The 16,509-nt window shown below is 37.8% G+C and overlaps 1 protein-coding gene across 3 annotated transcripts in view; it reads left to right on the top strand.

The window, feature by feature from the left end:
* Positions 1-5,796: 5,796 nt before the first annotated feature.
* The window catches only part of LOC124141953, a 150,657-nt gene continuing 139,944 nt past the window's right edge, over positions 5,797-16,509 (top strand). For 2 of the 3 annotated variants that reach the window (XM_046510148.2, XM_046510149.2), the window contains exon 1: positions 5,797-6,274. In XM_046510148.2, coding sequence (XP_046366104.2) covers positions 6,191-6,274 — 84 coding nt within the window. In that variant the 5' untranslated portion in view covers positions 5,797-6,190. The remainder of the gene's footprint in view (positions 6,275-16,509) is intronic. The other variant, XM_046510150.2, reaches the window with a different exon arrangement.

Consider the following 16,509-nt stretch of genomic DNA (forward strand, 5'->3'; position numbering starts at 1 on the left):
GAACAGTTACAATACGTATCATGATACATGTGAACAGTTACAATACGTATCATGATACACGTGAACAGTTACAATACGTATCATGATACACGTGAACAGTTACAATACGTATCATGATACACGTGAACAGTTACAATACGTATCATGATACACGTGAACAGTTACAATACGTATCATGATACATGTGAACAGTTACAATACGTATCATGATACACGTGAGCAGTTACAATACGTATCATGATACACGCGAACAGTTACAATACGTATCATGATACATGTGAACAGTTACAATACGTATCATGATACATGTGAACAGTTACAATACGTATCATGATACACGCGAACAGTTACAATACGTATCATGATACACGCGAACAGTTACAATACGTATCATGATACACGCGAACAGTTACAATACGTATCATGATACACGCGAACAGTTACAATACGTATCATGATACATGTGAACAGTAACAATACGTATCATGATACACGCGAACAGTTACAATACGTATCATGATACATGTGAACAGTTACAATACGTATCATGATACACGTGAACAGTTACAATACGTATCATGATACATGTGAACAGTTACAATACGTATCATGATACACGTGAACAGTTACAATACGTATCATGATACACGCGAACAGTTACAATACGTATCATGATACATGTAAACAGTAACAATACGTATCATGATACACGCGAACAGTTACAATACGTATCATGATACACGCGAACAGTAACAATACGTATCATGATACACGTGAACAGTTACAATATGTATCATGATACACGCGAACAGTTACAATATGTATCATGATACACGTGAACAGTTACAATATGTATCATGATACATGTGAACAGTTACAATACGTATCATGATACACGTGAACAGTTACAATATGTATCATGATACACGCGAACAGTTACAATATGTATCATGATACATGTGAACAGTTACAATACGTATCATGATACACGTGAACAGTTACAATACGTATCATGATACACGCGAACAGTTACAATACGTATCATGATACACGTGAACAGTTACAATATGTATCATGATACACGCGAACAGTTACAATATGTATCATGATACATGTGAACAGTTACAATAAGTATCATGATACACGTGAACAGTTACAATATGTATCATGATACACGCGAACAGTTACAATACGTATCATGATACACGCGAACAGTAACAATATGTATCATGATACACGCGAACAGTTACAATACGTATCATGATACACGTGAACACTTACAATACGTATCATGATACATGTGAACACTTATAATACGTATCATGATACATGTGAACAGTAACAATACGTATCATGATACACGCGAACAGTTACAATACGTATCATGATACACGCGAACAGTTACAATATGTATCATGATACATGTGAACAGTTACAATACGTATCATGATACACGTGAACAGTTACAATACGTATCATGATACACGCGAACAGTTACAATACGTATCATGATACACGCGAACAGTTACAATATGTATCATGATACATGTGAACAGTTACAATACGTATCATGATACATGTGAACAGTTACAATACGTATCATGATACATGTGAACAGTTACAATACGTATCATGATACACGCGAACAGTTACAATACGTATCAATATACATGTGAACAGTTACAATACGTATCATGATACATGTGAACAGTTACAATACGTATCATGATACATGTGAACAGTTACAATACGTATCATGATACATGTGAACAGTTACAATACGTATCATGACACACGTGGACAGTTACAATACGTATCATGATACATGCGAACAGTTACAATACGTATCATGATACATGTGAACAGTTACAATACGTATCATGACACACGTGGACAGTTACAATACGTATCATGATACATGCGAACAGTTACAATACGTATCACGATACACGTGAACAGTATCAATACGTATCATGATACATGTGAACACTTATAATACGTATCATGATACACGTGAACAGTTACAATATGTATCAGGATACATGTGAACAGTTACAATACGTATCATGATACACGCGAACAGTTACAATACGTATCATGATACACGCGAACAGTTACAATACGTATCATGATACATGTGAACAGTTACAATACGTATCATGATACATGTGAACACTTACAATACGTATCATGATACATGTGAACAGTTACAATACGTATCATGATACATGTAAACAGTAACAATACGTATCATGATACATGTGAACACTTACAATACGTATCATGATACATGTGAACATTTACAATACGTATCATGATACACGTGAACAGTTACAATACGTATCATGATACATGTGAACAGTTACAATACGTATCATGATACATGTGAACAGTTACAATACGTATCATGATACATGTGAACAGTTACAATACGTATGATACACGCGAACAGTTACAATACGTATCATGATACATGTGAACAGTAACAATACGTATCATGATACATGTGAACAGTTACAATACGTATCATGATACATGTGAACAGTTACAATACGTATGATACACGCGAACAGTTACAATACGTATCATGATACATGTGAACAGTTACAATACGTATCATGGTACATGTGAACAGTTACAATACGTATCATGATACATGTGAACAGTTACAATACGTATCATGATACATGTGAACACTTATAATGCGTATCATGATTCATGTGAACACTTATAATACGTATCATGATACACGTGAACAGTTACACTACGTATCATGATACACGCGAACAGTTACAATACGTATCATGATACATGCGAACAGTGACAATATGTATCATGATACATGTGAACAGTTACAATACGTATCATGATACACGTGAACAGTTACAATACGTATCATGATACACGTGAACACTTATAATGCGTATCATATTACATGTGAACACTTATAATGCGTATCTTGGTACACGTGAACACTTGAAATGCGTATTATGATACATGCGAACACTTGAAATGCGTATTAGATACATGTGAACTCTTATAACGCGTATTATGATAAATGTGAATACTTGAAATGCGTATTAGATACATGTGAACACTTATAATGCGTATCATAATACATGTGAACACTTATAATGCGTATTATGATACATGTGAACATGTATATGCGTACCATAATACATGTGAACACATAATTCGTATTAGATACATGTGAACACTTGCAATGAGTATTAGATGTATGTGAACATGCCAACACTTACAATGCGTATCATGATAACGTGAACACTTACATGCGTATCATGATACACACACTTACAATGCGTATCATGATACATGTCAACACTTACAATGCCCATTATGATAAACGTGAACATGTGAACACTCGCAATGAGTATTAGAACCCGCCTTGACACAACTGAACACTTTCTGCGGGCGGTGTAAAAATCAGTAGCCTCACTCTCGTGCAACCCAGGATACTTTACAGGCCCTCTGAAACAGATATTCTATTGAAGCGTACATATAATATCATATTTCGCGATAACGCCATCCAATCGGATACATTGAATCATACCATAACACCTATATCTCACAACACTAACAACAACTTTTGATCAAGAACGAACTGTGACTAGTGATAAGTCAGGAATTGTTTTGAGGGTTTTAATTATATTATATTATACGGCAGGTATCCAGGTACTAGTATCTGCTCAAATGCGGTTTTATTTGTTCCCCGACCTTTTGTATATAATAATTTAACACATAGCCATATCAGCAGAACGCTAGATGCATACAAATAGGGGATGGACAAAGACTACTCTGGTTCAGTCTTTCGACATCATTTTATCACAACCCTGGATTGTTTTCTGTTTTAATACGCATGTTTCCAAAATGCAAGAATATGTGTCCGAATCGTCCAAATGGTCCTGATTAGCTGTTTTGACCCCGGACCCTACCATTTGACCAAAGATCGAAACATTTGTCATGAAAGTGCAAATTCTGAAATACCGTATAAATTCAATGTTAATTACAAGCGATATAAAAACAGGCCAAGATTTTATTTTCAATAGCAAATTAGAAAACATTTAACCGCGATTTTATTTATTTTTCTCAAAAATACTAGATAATAGCTTTTGTATTATATATCTGGCTTTGCATTATATATATCTTAAAACTGTGGTCATATTTGAGAGTATCTTCCGTTTTTCATAGCTAATGTGTGGGAAGAAAGTTTAACATTAGAGATTCATTTTCTTAATGATTTTTGTGTTGATTTTCTTAAATATCTGTATATAATAATCAGCAAAAAGATGTTTCTGAATTGAAATTTGGGTGAGTCACAAATTCTGCTTTTAACATCCTTTATATTATGGTCGTTAATTCGTGGTTTATAACATTCTAAACTTCAAAACCGAAATCTGGCAAAACATGTTATGATATGGCCAGTTGTAATAGCAGCATTATAGACCCTGACCTGATCACAAAAGCATTCGTAACACTCTTTATCCCGAGGTCTGGTGCAAATAATACTTTCACAAATATACTTCTTAATACCGTTGGGGTTCCAGCAGCCACTCGGGTGAGATGATCAGGCCCTGTATCCTTGGTTGGTATTGTGTCATCATACCCCGACGGCGTAGGACGTTGCTCATAATATCAATCACTGGATTGTCTAGTCTAGACTTTTTTCACAGCCGTTGGTGTTAAGCAACAAACAAACGACCAAACAAATAATGGATAACGCCCAAGCACTGTATATCGTAGCACAAGGCCCGTGAAGATCCGGGGTAGAATAGGTCTTCAGCAACCCATGCTTACCGTAAAAGGCGACTATGCTTGTCGTAAGAGGCGACTAACGGGATCGGGTGGTCAGGCTCGCTGACTTGGTTGATGCATGTCATCGTATCCCTATTGCGTGGATAAATGCTCATGATAGCAGTCACTGGATTGTCTGGCCCAGACTCCATTATTTACAGATCGCCGTCATATAGCTGGAGTGAGGCGTTAAACAACAAACAAACAAACGAACATAGCACAACATGTTGACTAGCCAGGTACACTATTTATCTCTTATATTTATTACGCGAACATTCCAATGACAATAATTGTCAAAGATTTTATCATTTCTTTTGTCACACATATTAACATTGATGCATACATGTGTTATTCGGCGTAGAATAGATCTTCAGCAAACCATGCTTGTCATGATTGTATAGGAGGCGACTAAAGGGATCGGGTGGTCGTGCTCGCTGACTTTGTTGATGCATATAATCGTCTCCCAACTGCGTAGATCAATGCTTATGATGTCAATCATTGGATTGTCTTGTCCAGACTCGATTATTGTCAGACAGCCGTCATTTAGCTGGAATGTTGCTGAGTGTGGCGTTAAACAACAAACAAACTAACAGACACAAACAAACATATGTGTTATAGTTCAACCTGATGTGTGTTCATTAACAGTAATAACAAAAGCATAATAACAATAATTATTTTAATAGAACTTGTCTGTTCCGCGCTCTAATAGTTGCAGTGAAAGACGATGGTTTCGCAAGAGGTAATCCATTCATCGCTAAACAATCGATCGGTAAGTTGTCGAGTTCACGGACCGTTCATTGTTCGACAGGCTTCATCATGTCCGGTTGAAAGGACCCAAACTTGACACAAACATCAAGTCAAAATCATGTTCCAAAACACCAACCAGAACAATATTTAAACCACATATATCCACATAACAGTAACAGTATGCACAGAGATTAAGCGTAGCGGCGCTATTCTTTGGGAGTCTACGGTAATAGTTTACTCCGTCGTCATGGCAGTGCCCCCACTGTCACGCTGAGCCGTCAGTCCGTACACAGATCATTGTGTGTACCGTTGTATACTTCATGGTATTATACAGAAGACATATAGCACCGAGTCGTGTCAATCATCTTGTCGGTTAGGACTCCAACAGGCTCAACCGTAATAGACAGGTGTGAAATATACATGCCGCCTGTCATTCATCAAACTCGCTACCAATTACACCTGCGACGGTGGTAGCGCAATGGACTTGATAAGTACCTTTTATCACAAGTCGCTGGTTTGCTATCATTCATCATGAGTTAACCATCGTTGGAATATTTAACTTTGGATATACGCTTATCTTGTGTTCAAAAAGGGATATTTCAAGTGTTGGCAGTTGACAGAAGTTATCGCCATGCCTTACTCGAACAGACCCGTGGCGAGTAGAATCTTGTCGAAGTATGAGCAGGAGAGAGCATATCGACTCCACCGACAGAAGGTAATAAGAGTTGTCAATGTAGTACACGTTGTTCAGTTGTAACCGTGGCTGGGATATACATGGGTTATTACACAGTAGCCTGGTGTACTATTGATAGGGACAAACACCACAAGCAGATGGAACATGCTTCATTGAACCTAATCTTGATATGTTATGTTTGTTGTATGTGCCTGTTAATTTGGTGATTTAACCAACGGTGGGTTTTCTTTACTTCACAAGAGAGAGAGAGAGAGAGAGAGAGAGAGAGAGAGTCTGTACCAAAGCCACTATACACTTCACAGGACAGGTCTGCGACCCATGATGGACTTAACTCCCATAGCAGTCAAGTAGCTATTCCCGGTGATGACTTGTCAGGGGGATTATGTAGGGAGATAATCACCAGAGGACTTTAGGATGTCACCATATCTGTCTGTTCAGAATGATAATTAGGTTTGAAGAAAAGCATTCCATGTTTATCAGTTCTACTCATCTGTGTAGGCATTACATGCACACAATATTTTAAGATATTTTATTCTTATCATTTGTTAAGTAATAGAAAGCTTTCACTTATTGAGCTCTTTACTTCAGTTTTGGGGGACTGGATGTGTGTATTCATATATTGTACTTCAATAGTACTGCAAAGGTTCATGTCAATGGTGCCTATATTTGATTTTCAAAAGGGATAGGTGGTGGTTTGAGGATGTGGTGCTACTGGGGTGTCATTATCTTGGATCTGAGTCCTATGATGGATCTGAGTCCTATGATGGATCTGAGTCCTACGGTGGATCTGAATCAATAGTAACCATGGATCTGAGTCCTATGATGGATCTGAGTCCTATGATGGATCTGAATCAATAGTAACCATGGATCTGAGTCCTATGATGGATCTGAGTCCTACGATGGATCTGAGTCCTATGATGGATCTGAATCAATAGTAACCATGGATCTGAGTCCTATGATGGATCTGAGTCCTATGATGGATCTGAGTCCTATGATGGATCTGAATCAATAGTAAGCATGGATCTGAGTCCTATGATGGATCTGTGTCCTATGATGGATCTGAATCAATAGTAACCATGGATCTGAGTCCTACGATGGATCTGAGGCCTATGATGGATCAGAGTCCTATGATGGATCTGAATCAATAGTAAGCATGGATCTGAGTCCTATGATGAATCTGAGTCCTATGATGGATCTGAATCAATAGTAAGCATGGATCTGAGTCCTATGATGGATCTGTGTCCTATGATGGATCTGAATCAATAGTAAGCATGGATCTGAGTCCTATGATGGATCTGAGTCCTATGATGGATCTGAATCAATAGTAAGCATGGATCTGAGATCTACGATGGATCTGAGTCCTATGATGGATCTGTGTCCTATGATGGATCTGAATCAATAGTAACCATGGATCTGAGTCCTATGATGGATCTGAGTCCTATGATGGATCTGAGTCCTATGATGGATCTGAATCAATAGTAAGCATGGATCTGAGATCTACGATGGATCTGAGTCCTATGATGGATCTGTGTCCTATGATGGATCTGAATCAATAGTAAGCATGGATCTGAGATCTACGATGGATCTGAGTCCTATGATGGATCAGAGTCCTATGATGGATCTGAATCAATAGTAACCATGGATCTGAGCCCTACCATGGATCTGAGCCCTACCATGGATCGGAGCCCTACCATGGATCGGAGCCCTACCATGGATCGGAGCCCTTAACATTGATAAATTAATTTAAAATCAGACCTTTTACTCCAAAATGATGCCTCTCTGCAGATCTGAGCATTTTGACCATCCAGTCTATAAGAAGGGTGCCAGTCAGATGTCTGCTTCCTAAAACAATCCAGCTTCATTTCTTTACTGCTTTGATTGGGGATTTTGATTGGTAACATTGAAAACAATGATCCTACTCCCTTCTTGGCGTCTATGCCAGGGGTCACAAACATGACATGGAATATACAAGATATCCACAAATATAATGGCGTGGCCTTTTTTATCTATATTAGGAAAGTGTTGTTTTAGTTTGTTTTCGAGATACAAATATCACATATGCTCGTCTGAATGCTGTCCACACTTGTACCAAGAACTTAAAAACCTCAATGTTGAGAGGCTGATTCAAAATTTCAACTGATGCGACTTAAGGAGGTGTCCTGGAGAGGTACCGTATTGAAGTTAAAAACCTGAATTGAATTTGATCGCCATGGATCTGAGTCCTACCATGGAGCTGGTCTGACATATACAGTGGAGTAGTTACAGTCCTCGAGGTCTGTCTACAAGGTCTATGGTGATTATCAGTCAGTGATCTCTGTCAGCACATGCACACAAAGAGGGACCGTCACATGCGAGGAGGCCATGGGATCATTGATTGAGCAGTTGCATTGAAAGGAAATGAATAGACAAGGGATAAAAACAACTTTGAAGGTAGAACTTGGCAAACAGGATTCTGTTGATACTATGGGTGCTGTTATATAGCTGGATTATTGCTGAGTGGCAACAAAAAGATTAATAAAAAATGGTACAATGGGTGAACAAAGACTGCAACAGTTGAACTATCGTTGCAAGTAATTACACTAAAACGTGAAACAAGTATTTGATACAAAGACACTAGTAATGATGTAATTAACTAGGACATAATAACATTTCAGAATTATTTTCAACCCTGCACATCAAGCCTTAGACTAACGCTTAGTATCTGAAAATATATAATTTTGATAGAAACAAATAATTACATTTTAAATGAAAATGAGCCCCTGTGAGATCCTGAACCTGTGGAAAATCTAGACTTGCTTCATTGAGGACTATGGCATCCTATTTAGAGCTGAGTAAATGGGGAAATAATATGGTTCGGGGACTGTGAGACTGATAAATCAAGTCTTTTTTCTTGAGTGTTTTCAATAAGGGAAGATAATTCTCATTACACCTTAGGTATAAATGGTTAATTGGCACTGAAGAGTTTTTAACTTTTTCAATGGTAAGCATTTTAAAAATCTTCACTAATCACGCTGAAGACCTGGGTTCGATTCCCGACATGGGTACAATGTGTGAAACCCATTTCTGGTGTCCCCTACCATGATATTGCTGGAATATTGCTAAAAGCGGCGTAAAATACATACTCATTCACTCTGTGTACTTACTCACTACTGCGCTAAATTCACACATTACTATATATCTAGGCACACAAGGGACTCACATTATTCACAGCTATGCATGAAAATACAATTACTTCATTGAATACTAAATTATTTCAACAAAATTTGGAAAAAATGATCATGCAGGGACTTCTTAGTTCCAAGGATGTTGAAGTGTCTGAAGGGATGCAGGTGTTAGATGTTTGGTGAATCACACGAGCCATAGCCGACTCGTCATACTATGTAGACAAGAACCTACTCATTATAATATATAGATAAGAACCTATTCATATCTATACTATATAGACAAGAGCCTACTCAGTATACTTTATAGAAAAGAGCCTACTCATTATAATATATAGATAAGAACCTATTCATATCTATACTATATAAACAAGAGCCTACTCAGTATACTTTATAGACAAGAGCCTACTCATTATAATATATAGATAAGAACCTATTCATATCTATACTATATAGACAAAAGCCTACTCAGTATACTTTATAGACAAGAGCCTACTCATTATACTTTATAGATAAGAGCCTACTCATATACTTTATAGACAATAACCTATTCATATATGCTATATAGACAAAAGCCTACTCATTATACTTTATAGATAAGAGCCTACTCATTATACTTTATAGATAAGAGCCTACTCATTATACTTTATAGACAATAACCTATTCATATATGCTATATAGACAAGAGCCCACTCATTATACTATATAGATAAGAGCCTATTCATATATGCTATATAGACAAGAGCCTATTTCATATATGCTATATAGACACGAGCCTACTCAATATACTATATAGACAAGAGCCTACTCAGTATACTATATAGACAAGAGCCTACTCAGTATACTATATGGACAAGAGCCTACTCAGTATACTATGTAGACAAGAGCCTATTCATATATGCTATATAGACAAGAGCCTACTCAATTTACTATATAGACAAGAGTCTACTCAGTATACTATATAGGCAAGAGCCTACTCAATATACTTTATAGACAAGAGGTTATTCATATATTCTATATAGACAGAGCCTACTCAATATACTATATAGACAAGAGCCTACTCAGTATACTATATAGACAAGAGCCTACTCAATATACTTTATAGACAAGAGCCTAGTCAGTATACTATATAGACTAGCTCCTATTCAGCTATACTGTCAGACAAGAGCCTACTCAGTATACTATATAGACAAGAGCCTACTCAATATACTTTATAGACAAGAGCCTACTCAGTATAATATATAGACAAGCTCCTATTCAGTTATACTGTCAGACAAGAGCTCCAGATAAGCAAACAAAAATCACCATTACCCATTTTTTTTTTAGTTGCTTTGAAAAATGTCAAAACCCCATTAGTGTAACAGCACTCTGTGTGATTACCCAGTATATACTTGTGAACTGGGTACCTGTAACAGACCTTCCGTTCCATGCTTCATACATCACACATACTGGGCACATGAACTCTACTGCAGTTAATAATGCAAACATAAGGTACGACCTCTCACTTACTGTTCATCAGACTGCAGTGAGGCAACATGTTACACACTTGGGGCAGCACTCGAACAGATGCAAATTAGGAGTAACCTGAAAAGCATTTTATGCAGAATTATTTACTTAAAATAATGTATACTCATTGGTGTAAAAATACCCAACAGACAGGACCCTATCAGGTAAAAACATTGAACACCAAATGAAAACTATCAATAACCAATGAAAATGATATTTGTGAGTAAAACATTCTTGGGCTCTGTTTTTTCAAATAGTTTTTGAAATGTTCATGACGAGTAAAACTATATTCTGTCATACACTCACTCCTCTGAAAAAATATGTATTAATAAAGGATAAAAATGACTATACAGATGAAGAGTGACATTTTGGGGGATGAAACAGATAAAGTATGTTTACCTTGGTTGACCTAGAATCAATAAATATTCACATAACCATCCAGACTTGGAAACTGAGATATTTAGGTGGCAGTGAGATATGAAACAACTGATAGGAGATGCAATTTTTTTCTTTGTTACTTGTCCCCAACTTGGGCATTCGTGACCAACTTGTGTTATTCCGGGACAAGCTGAATAGCGACTCGTGCCCCTCTTGTAGCCATGTTTGTGACCAGGTTCCATCTAAGCGCAAAAGGGCACAGCTAAAAGAATTGTCAACTTGTTGCGTAATGATTCACATATATTTCCCTATATATTATATAACTTTGGATGCAATTTAAAGCACATTGGGACATGCGGTATTATACAGTATGATTGAACACATATAACTGTATCTTGGGTATGTTTTTAGATGCAAAACGCATGTAAAATAAAAAATTATTCCTGAGGGATTCTTTGAAGTCACAGGCGCATTTGATGGGTTTGTCATATTTTCGTACATAACATTCATCGATGGGAGAACAAGTCTTCTTGCAGGTTACGGAAAGGGGCGAGTGGTAACGAATGCAACTTGGGAATTATTAAGAACTGACTTCAATAGGTTTTGCTTTCATAGAGGTATAACCGTAAAAAACATTGTGCACACTGTGTAAGTCTTCGTAGCCTAGAGGACTTACGCAAAGGGTGCACACAGGTTTTTACAATTATACTTCCATCAACACAAAAACAAAAATAAGTCAATAATAAAAACTTCACAGAAAGCTTATTGATCTAGTAACTCCTTGGGCCACACTGGGAATGGAGAGAGAAAGAGAATGGTCATGTCACAGATCAACCTTGCGAGAAAATTATACTGAATCTGAACTTATGTGTTTGCCACACGTGTACCGGTATGTATTAAATAAATGTTTGTAGAATCAATTCAGTGGAAAAAAAGTATCATTTAACCTGATGAGTGAGTGAGTGAGTGAGAGAGTGAGTATGGTTTTACGCCGCTTTTAGCAATATTCCAGCAATATCATGGTGGGGGACACCAGAAATGGGTTTCACACATTGTACCCATGTCGGGAATCGAACCCAGGTCTTCAGCGTGATTAGTGAAGATTTTCAAAATGCTTACCATTGAAAAAGTTAAAAACTCTTCAGTGCCAATTAACCATTTATACCTAAGGAGTAAGTGAGTGAGTGAGTGAGTGAGTGAGTGAGTGAGTGAGTATGGTTTTTCGCCGCTTTTAGCAATATTCCAGCAATATCATGGTGGGGGACACCAGAAATGGGCTTCACACATTGTGCTCATGTGGGGAATCGAACCCGGGTCTTCAGCATGACGGGCGAACGCTTTAACCACTAGGCCACCCGACTGCTCTTAGCCTGATGGAGAGGGCTAACAAAGAAATATTCAGGAAAAATATTTGAACAGCAAACGAAATAGTTCTGAAATCAGTTTTTCTTTTTTTTCCACCTACCAACCAGGATGTCCCTCAAAAGAATATGTAAATAAAAAAATAATAATCATCTTTCTGTGAGGCCTCCTCATTGAATGAACTGACAACCAAACTTAAACTGATGCAGCCTTAACCAGACATGTCCTCCCAAGTCAGCAGTACAACCAGTACATGACACATGACAAAATGTCATCCCTCCTCCATGTATGTCATGACTGTCATGACCCATGTAACATGTCTCAGAGTTCAGGGGGCACACAGTAGTGGAGTTCTGTGCCATAGCGTGTGTCAGCCGCCAGTACTCTCCTGCATGACTGCTTGCGTTCAACACTCGGCTCACTATAGTAATGGCTGATATCGGTTTCTCTACTGTAGATATGGAGTTTCGTATAGTAGGTATTGGGTTTTGTACTAGGTAGAGTTTTATGACTGTGTAAATACCAGAGAATACCTCCACTTGAGTGTTAGACTACTCGGGGCGAGTGTATGGTGGAGAGCTCAAGGCTTTATGCTAGGCATTTCCTTTGTTCAATAATCAGATAAGTGTACACATGTAAGAACTGTTGAAGTTAGTTCATTTTTTTCTTTCAGCGTCATATTCAAATGAACATCCATTCATAACATCACGCAAATATCACAAAACATATATATTTCCTAAACAAAGCTTTGTGTGGCAGTAGCGAGCCCTGAGATCATCTGTTTTAATGAGATTGGTTTGAATAAAAAATGTTTTTGACAGATGTATCGGTTGAAAATAAGGCTCTTTGACAGGTGTATAATTTGAATATAGGGCTCTTTGACAGGTGTATCATTTGAATATAGGGCTCTTTGACAGGTGTATCATTTGAATGTAGGGCTCTTTGACAGGTGTATCATTTAATATAGGGCTCTTTGACAGGTGTATCATTTGAATATAGGGCTCTTTGACAGTGTATCATTTGAATATAGAGCTCTTTGACAGGTGTATCATTTGAATATAGAGCTCTTTGAAAGGCATATCATTTGAATATAGGACTCTTTGACAGGTGTATCATTTGAATATAGGGCTCTTTGACAGGTGTATCATTTGAATATAGGGCTCTTTGACAGGTGTATCATTTGAATATAGGGCTCTTTGACAGTGTATCATTTGAATATAGGGCTCTTTGACAGGTGTATCATTTGAATATAGGGCTCTTTGACAGGTGTATCATTTGAATACAGGGCTCTTTGACAGGTGTATCATTTGAATATAGGACTCTTTGACAGGTGTATCATTTGAATATAGAGCTCTTTGACAGGTGTATCATTTGAATATAGGGCTCTTTGACAGGCGTATCATTTGAATATAGGGCTCTTCGACAGGTGTATCATTTGAATATAGGGCTCTTTGACAGGTATATCATTTGAATGTAGGGCTCTTTGACAGGTGTATCATTTGAATATAGGGCTCTTTGACAGGTGTATCATTTGAATATAGGGCTCTTTGACAGGTGTATCATTTGAATACAGGGATCTTTGACAGGTGTATTGGTTGAATAAAGGGATCGTGGACAGGTGTATTATTTAAGTATAAGGCTTTTTTGACAGATGGTTTGGTTGATAATAGGGATCTTTGACAGGTACACCATTTGAATAAATGGCTCTTTGACAGGTGTAATTTATTTGAGTATAGAGCTCTTTGGCAGGTGTATTATTTGAATATAGAGCTCTTTGACAAGTGTTTTATTTGAATATAGGGCTCTTTGACAGTTGTATTGTTTGAACATAGAGCTCTTTGACAGGTGTATTGGTTGATTCATAATAGGACTCTATGATAGGTTCATTGTTTGTATATTGAGCAGGTTCTGCCATTTTTATGAGGAGCTCTTTGTTATAAATATATACCGGTTTGTGTACATGATTATAAGATTGTTATGCTGTATACCAAAAGTGGTGAAGTGAGTGAGTGAGTTGTTTAATGCCACTTTTAACATTATTCCAGTTATATCACGGCGTGTCAGCTTAATGTGGGAGGAAAGCCTGAAGTGATGCAGGTCTCAGACGTTTACCACTTCAGTGAAACCAATGAGCATGGGTATGGTGCTGACAAACCTAGAAACATAATTGGGGCGAACCGGGATTCGAACCCACAATCATAGGTTTCTGGCGTGCCCAAGGGACGCAACTCTGCACAGCGAATCGCGGCGCCTTAGACGACTGGGCCACCCGTGCCCCCAGTGGAGAAGTGGGTATAATACAAGCACTGCTTGTTATTCTGAATGGATTCCTGCAATCTAACCTACTCACTCGGTTCAGCATCCATCCTATGATTCACTCTTTTTTCTTGCTATTTCCTACAACAAGGGTGGATAACTCTAAACCTTTTGTATGCCATGTCCTTGACCTTGTGGTTCAGCATTCCTTCATGGTGAAGACCTTGGTTTCATTCAGCACATGGGTACAATTTGTGAAGGCAATTCTGAGTGTTCCTGCCATCATATAACTCAAGAAAGTTAAACAGCTTTGTTTAATTTCATTGAACCCCAAAAAGATATTACTGAGAAGATTATACTGGTGTGACTGTGACCTAAACAAACATGGCAGGAGTGAATATTTACATGCCTTGTTACAAAAGCATCTGACAGATATTTCTTTTTTTATTTTGCGAAACTTTCTGATCCCAATGATGTATTTTAAATTCAAAGTACATCCAACCTGACTTTAACAAAATGGATGCAAAAGAATATCATCTACTTTGTCTGAAACAACGCTGACGCCATTGTGACCATTGTGAGAGAGAGAGAGAGAGAGAGAGAGAGAGAGAGAGAGAGAGAGAGAGAGGGAGGGAGAGAGAGAGGGGAGAGAGAGAGAGGGGAGAGAGAGAGAGAGAGAGTCTGTACCAAAGCCACTATACACATCACAGGACAGGTCCGCGACCCATGATGGACTTAACTCCCATAGCAGTCAAGTAGCTATTCCCGGTGATGACTTGTCAGGGGGATTATGAAGGGAGATAATCACCAGAGGACTTTAGGATGTCACCATACCTGTCTGTTCAGAATGATAATTAGGTCTGAAGAGGGAAGGAAAGAGATAGAGACATTGAACTGGATTGAATCTTATGTTGTTATTGTGCAATGTGAGTGGAGAGATAAGCCTCCACACTTGGTCACACTGAGTTTTTTTCAAAGCAGATGTCTCAGCTTCGTAGCTAAGTAAACATGACAAACACTCCTCTAGGTGAGCCACTGTTTATGTCACATAAAAAAAATTTTACACATAAATTCCATTACATTAAACACTTAGATCTAAAAATGATTTATAACAGGATAGTTTCGGTGTAGGATTAGATAAATTGATATTAATTGTTAATGTCAACAACGAGGGCTGTGTTACCCAGACAGCGACAGGAAGTGTCCTGATTGTATTGATCAGCGATTCCTCCCTGGCCTTGTCAGCTGTGATTACATTGGTATCGGGCAGAAACTGATGACGCCCATGTCACACCTCACATGACAAACGGTCCTGACATTGATTGATTGAAACTTACAATGTCTCCTCAAGCCATCATAGTCATCACAGTTACATCACTGAGTTTGCTTGTTAATAATGCAAGGTCATCTGGTTCTACGATTCACTGAGTCCGTGATGTTTTAAGGCAGTGCTTGTTTAGATGTGTTTGTTTTCATCAATATCGACGGTTTTTCAGTGATATTAATTTGGGTTTGTTTATGATCCAGTTAGTATTGTTAAAATGGTTAGAAATGTTGATATATTTCAGGTGTTTATTTGTTTTTGTTCTGTGT

The sequence above is a fragment of the Haliotis rufescens genome, unplaced genomic scaffold (genome assembly GCF_023055435.1).
Source record: "Haliotis rufescens isolate VD_foot unplaced genomic scaffold, xgHalRufe1.0.p SCAF_3, whole genome shotgun sequence".
Classification (NCBI taxonomy): Eukaryota; Metazoa; Mollusca; class Gastropoda; order Lepetellida; family Haliotidae; genus Haliotis; species Haliotis rufescens.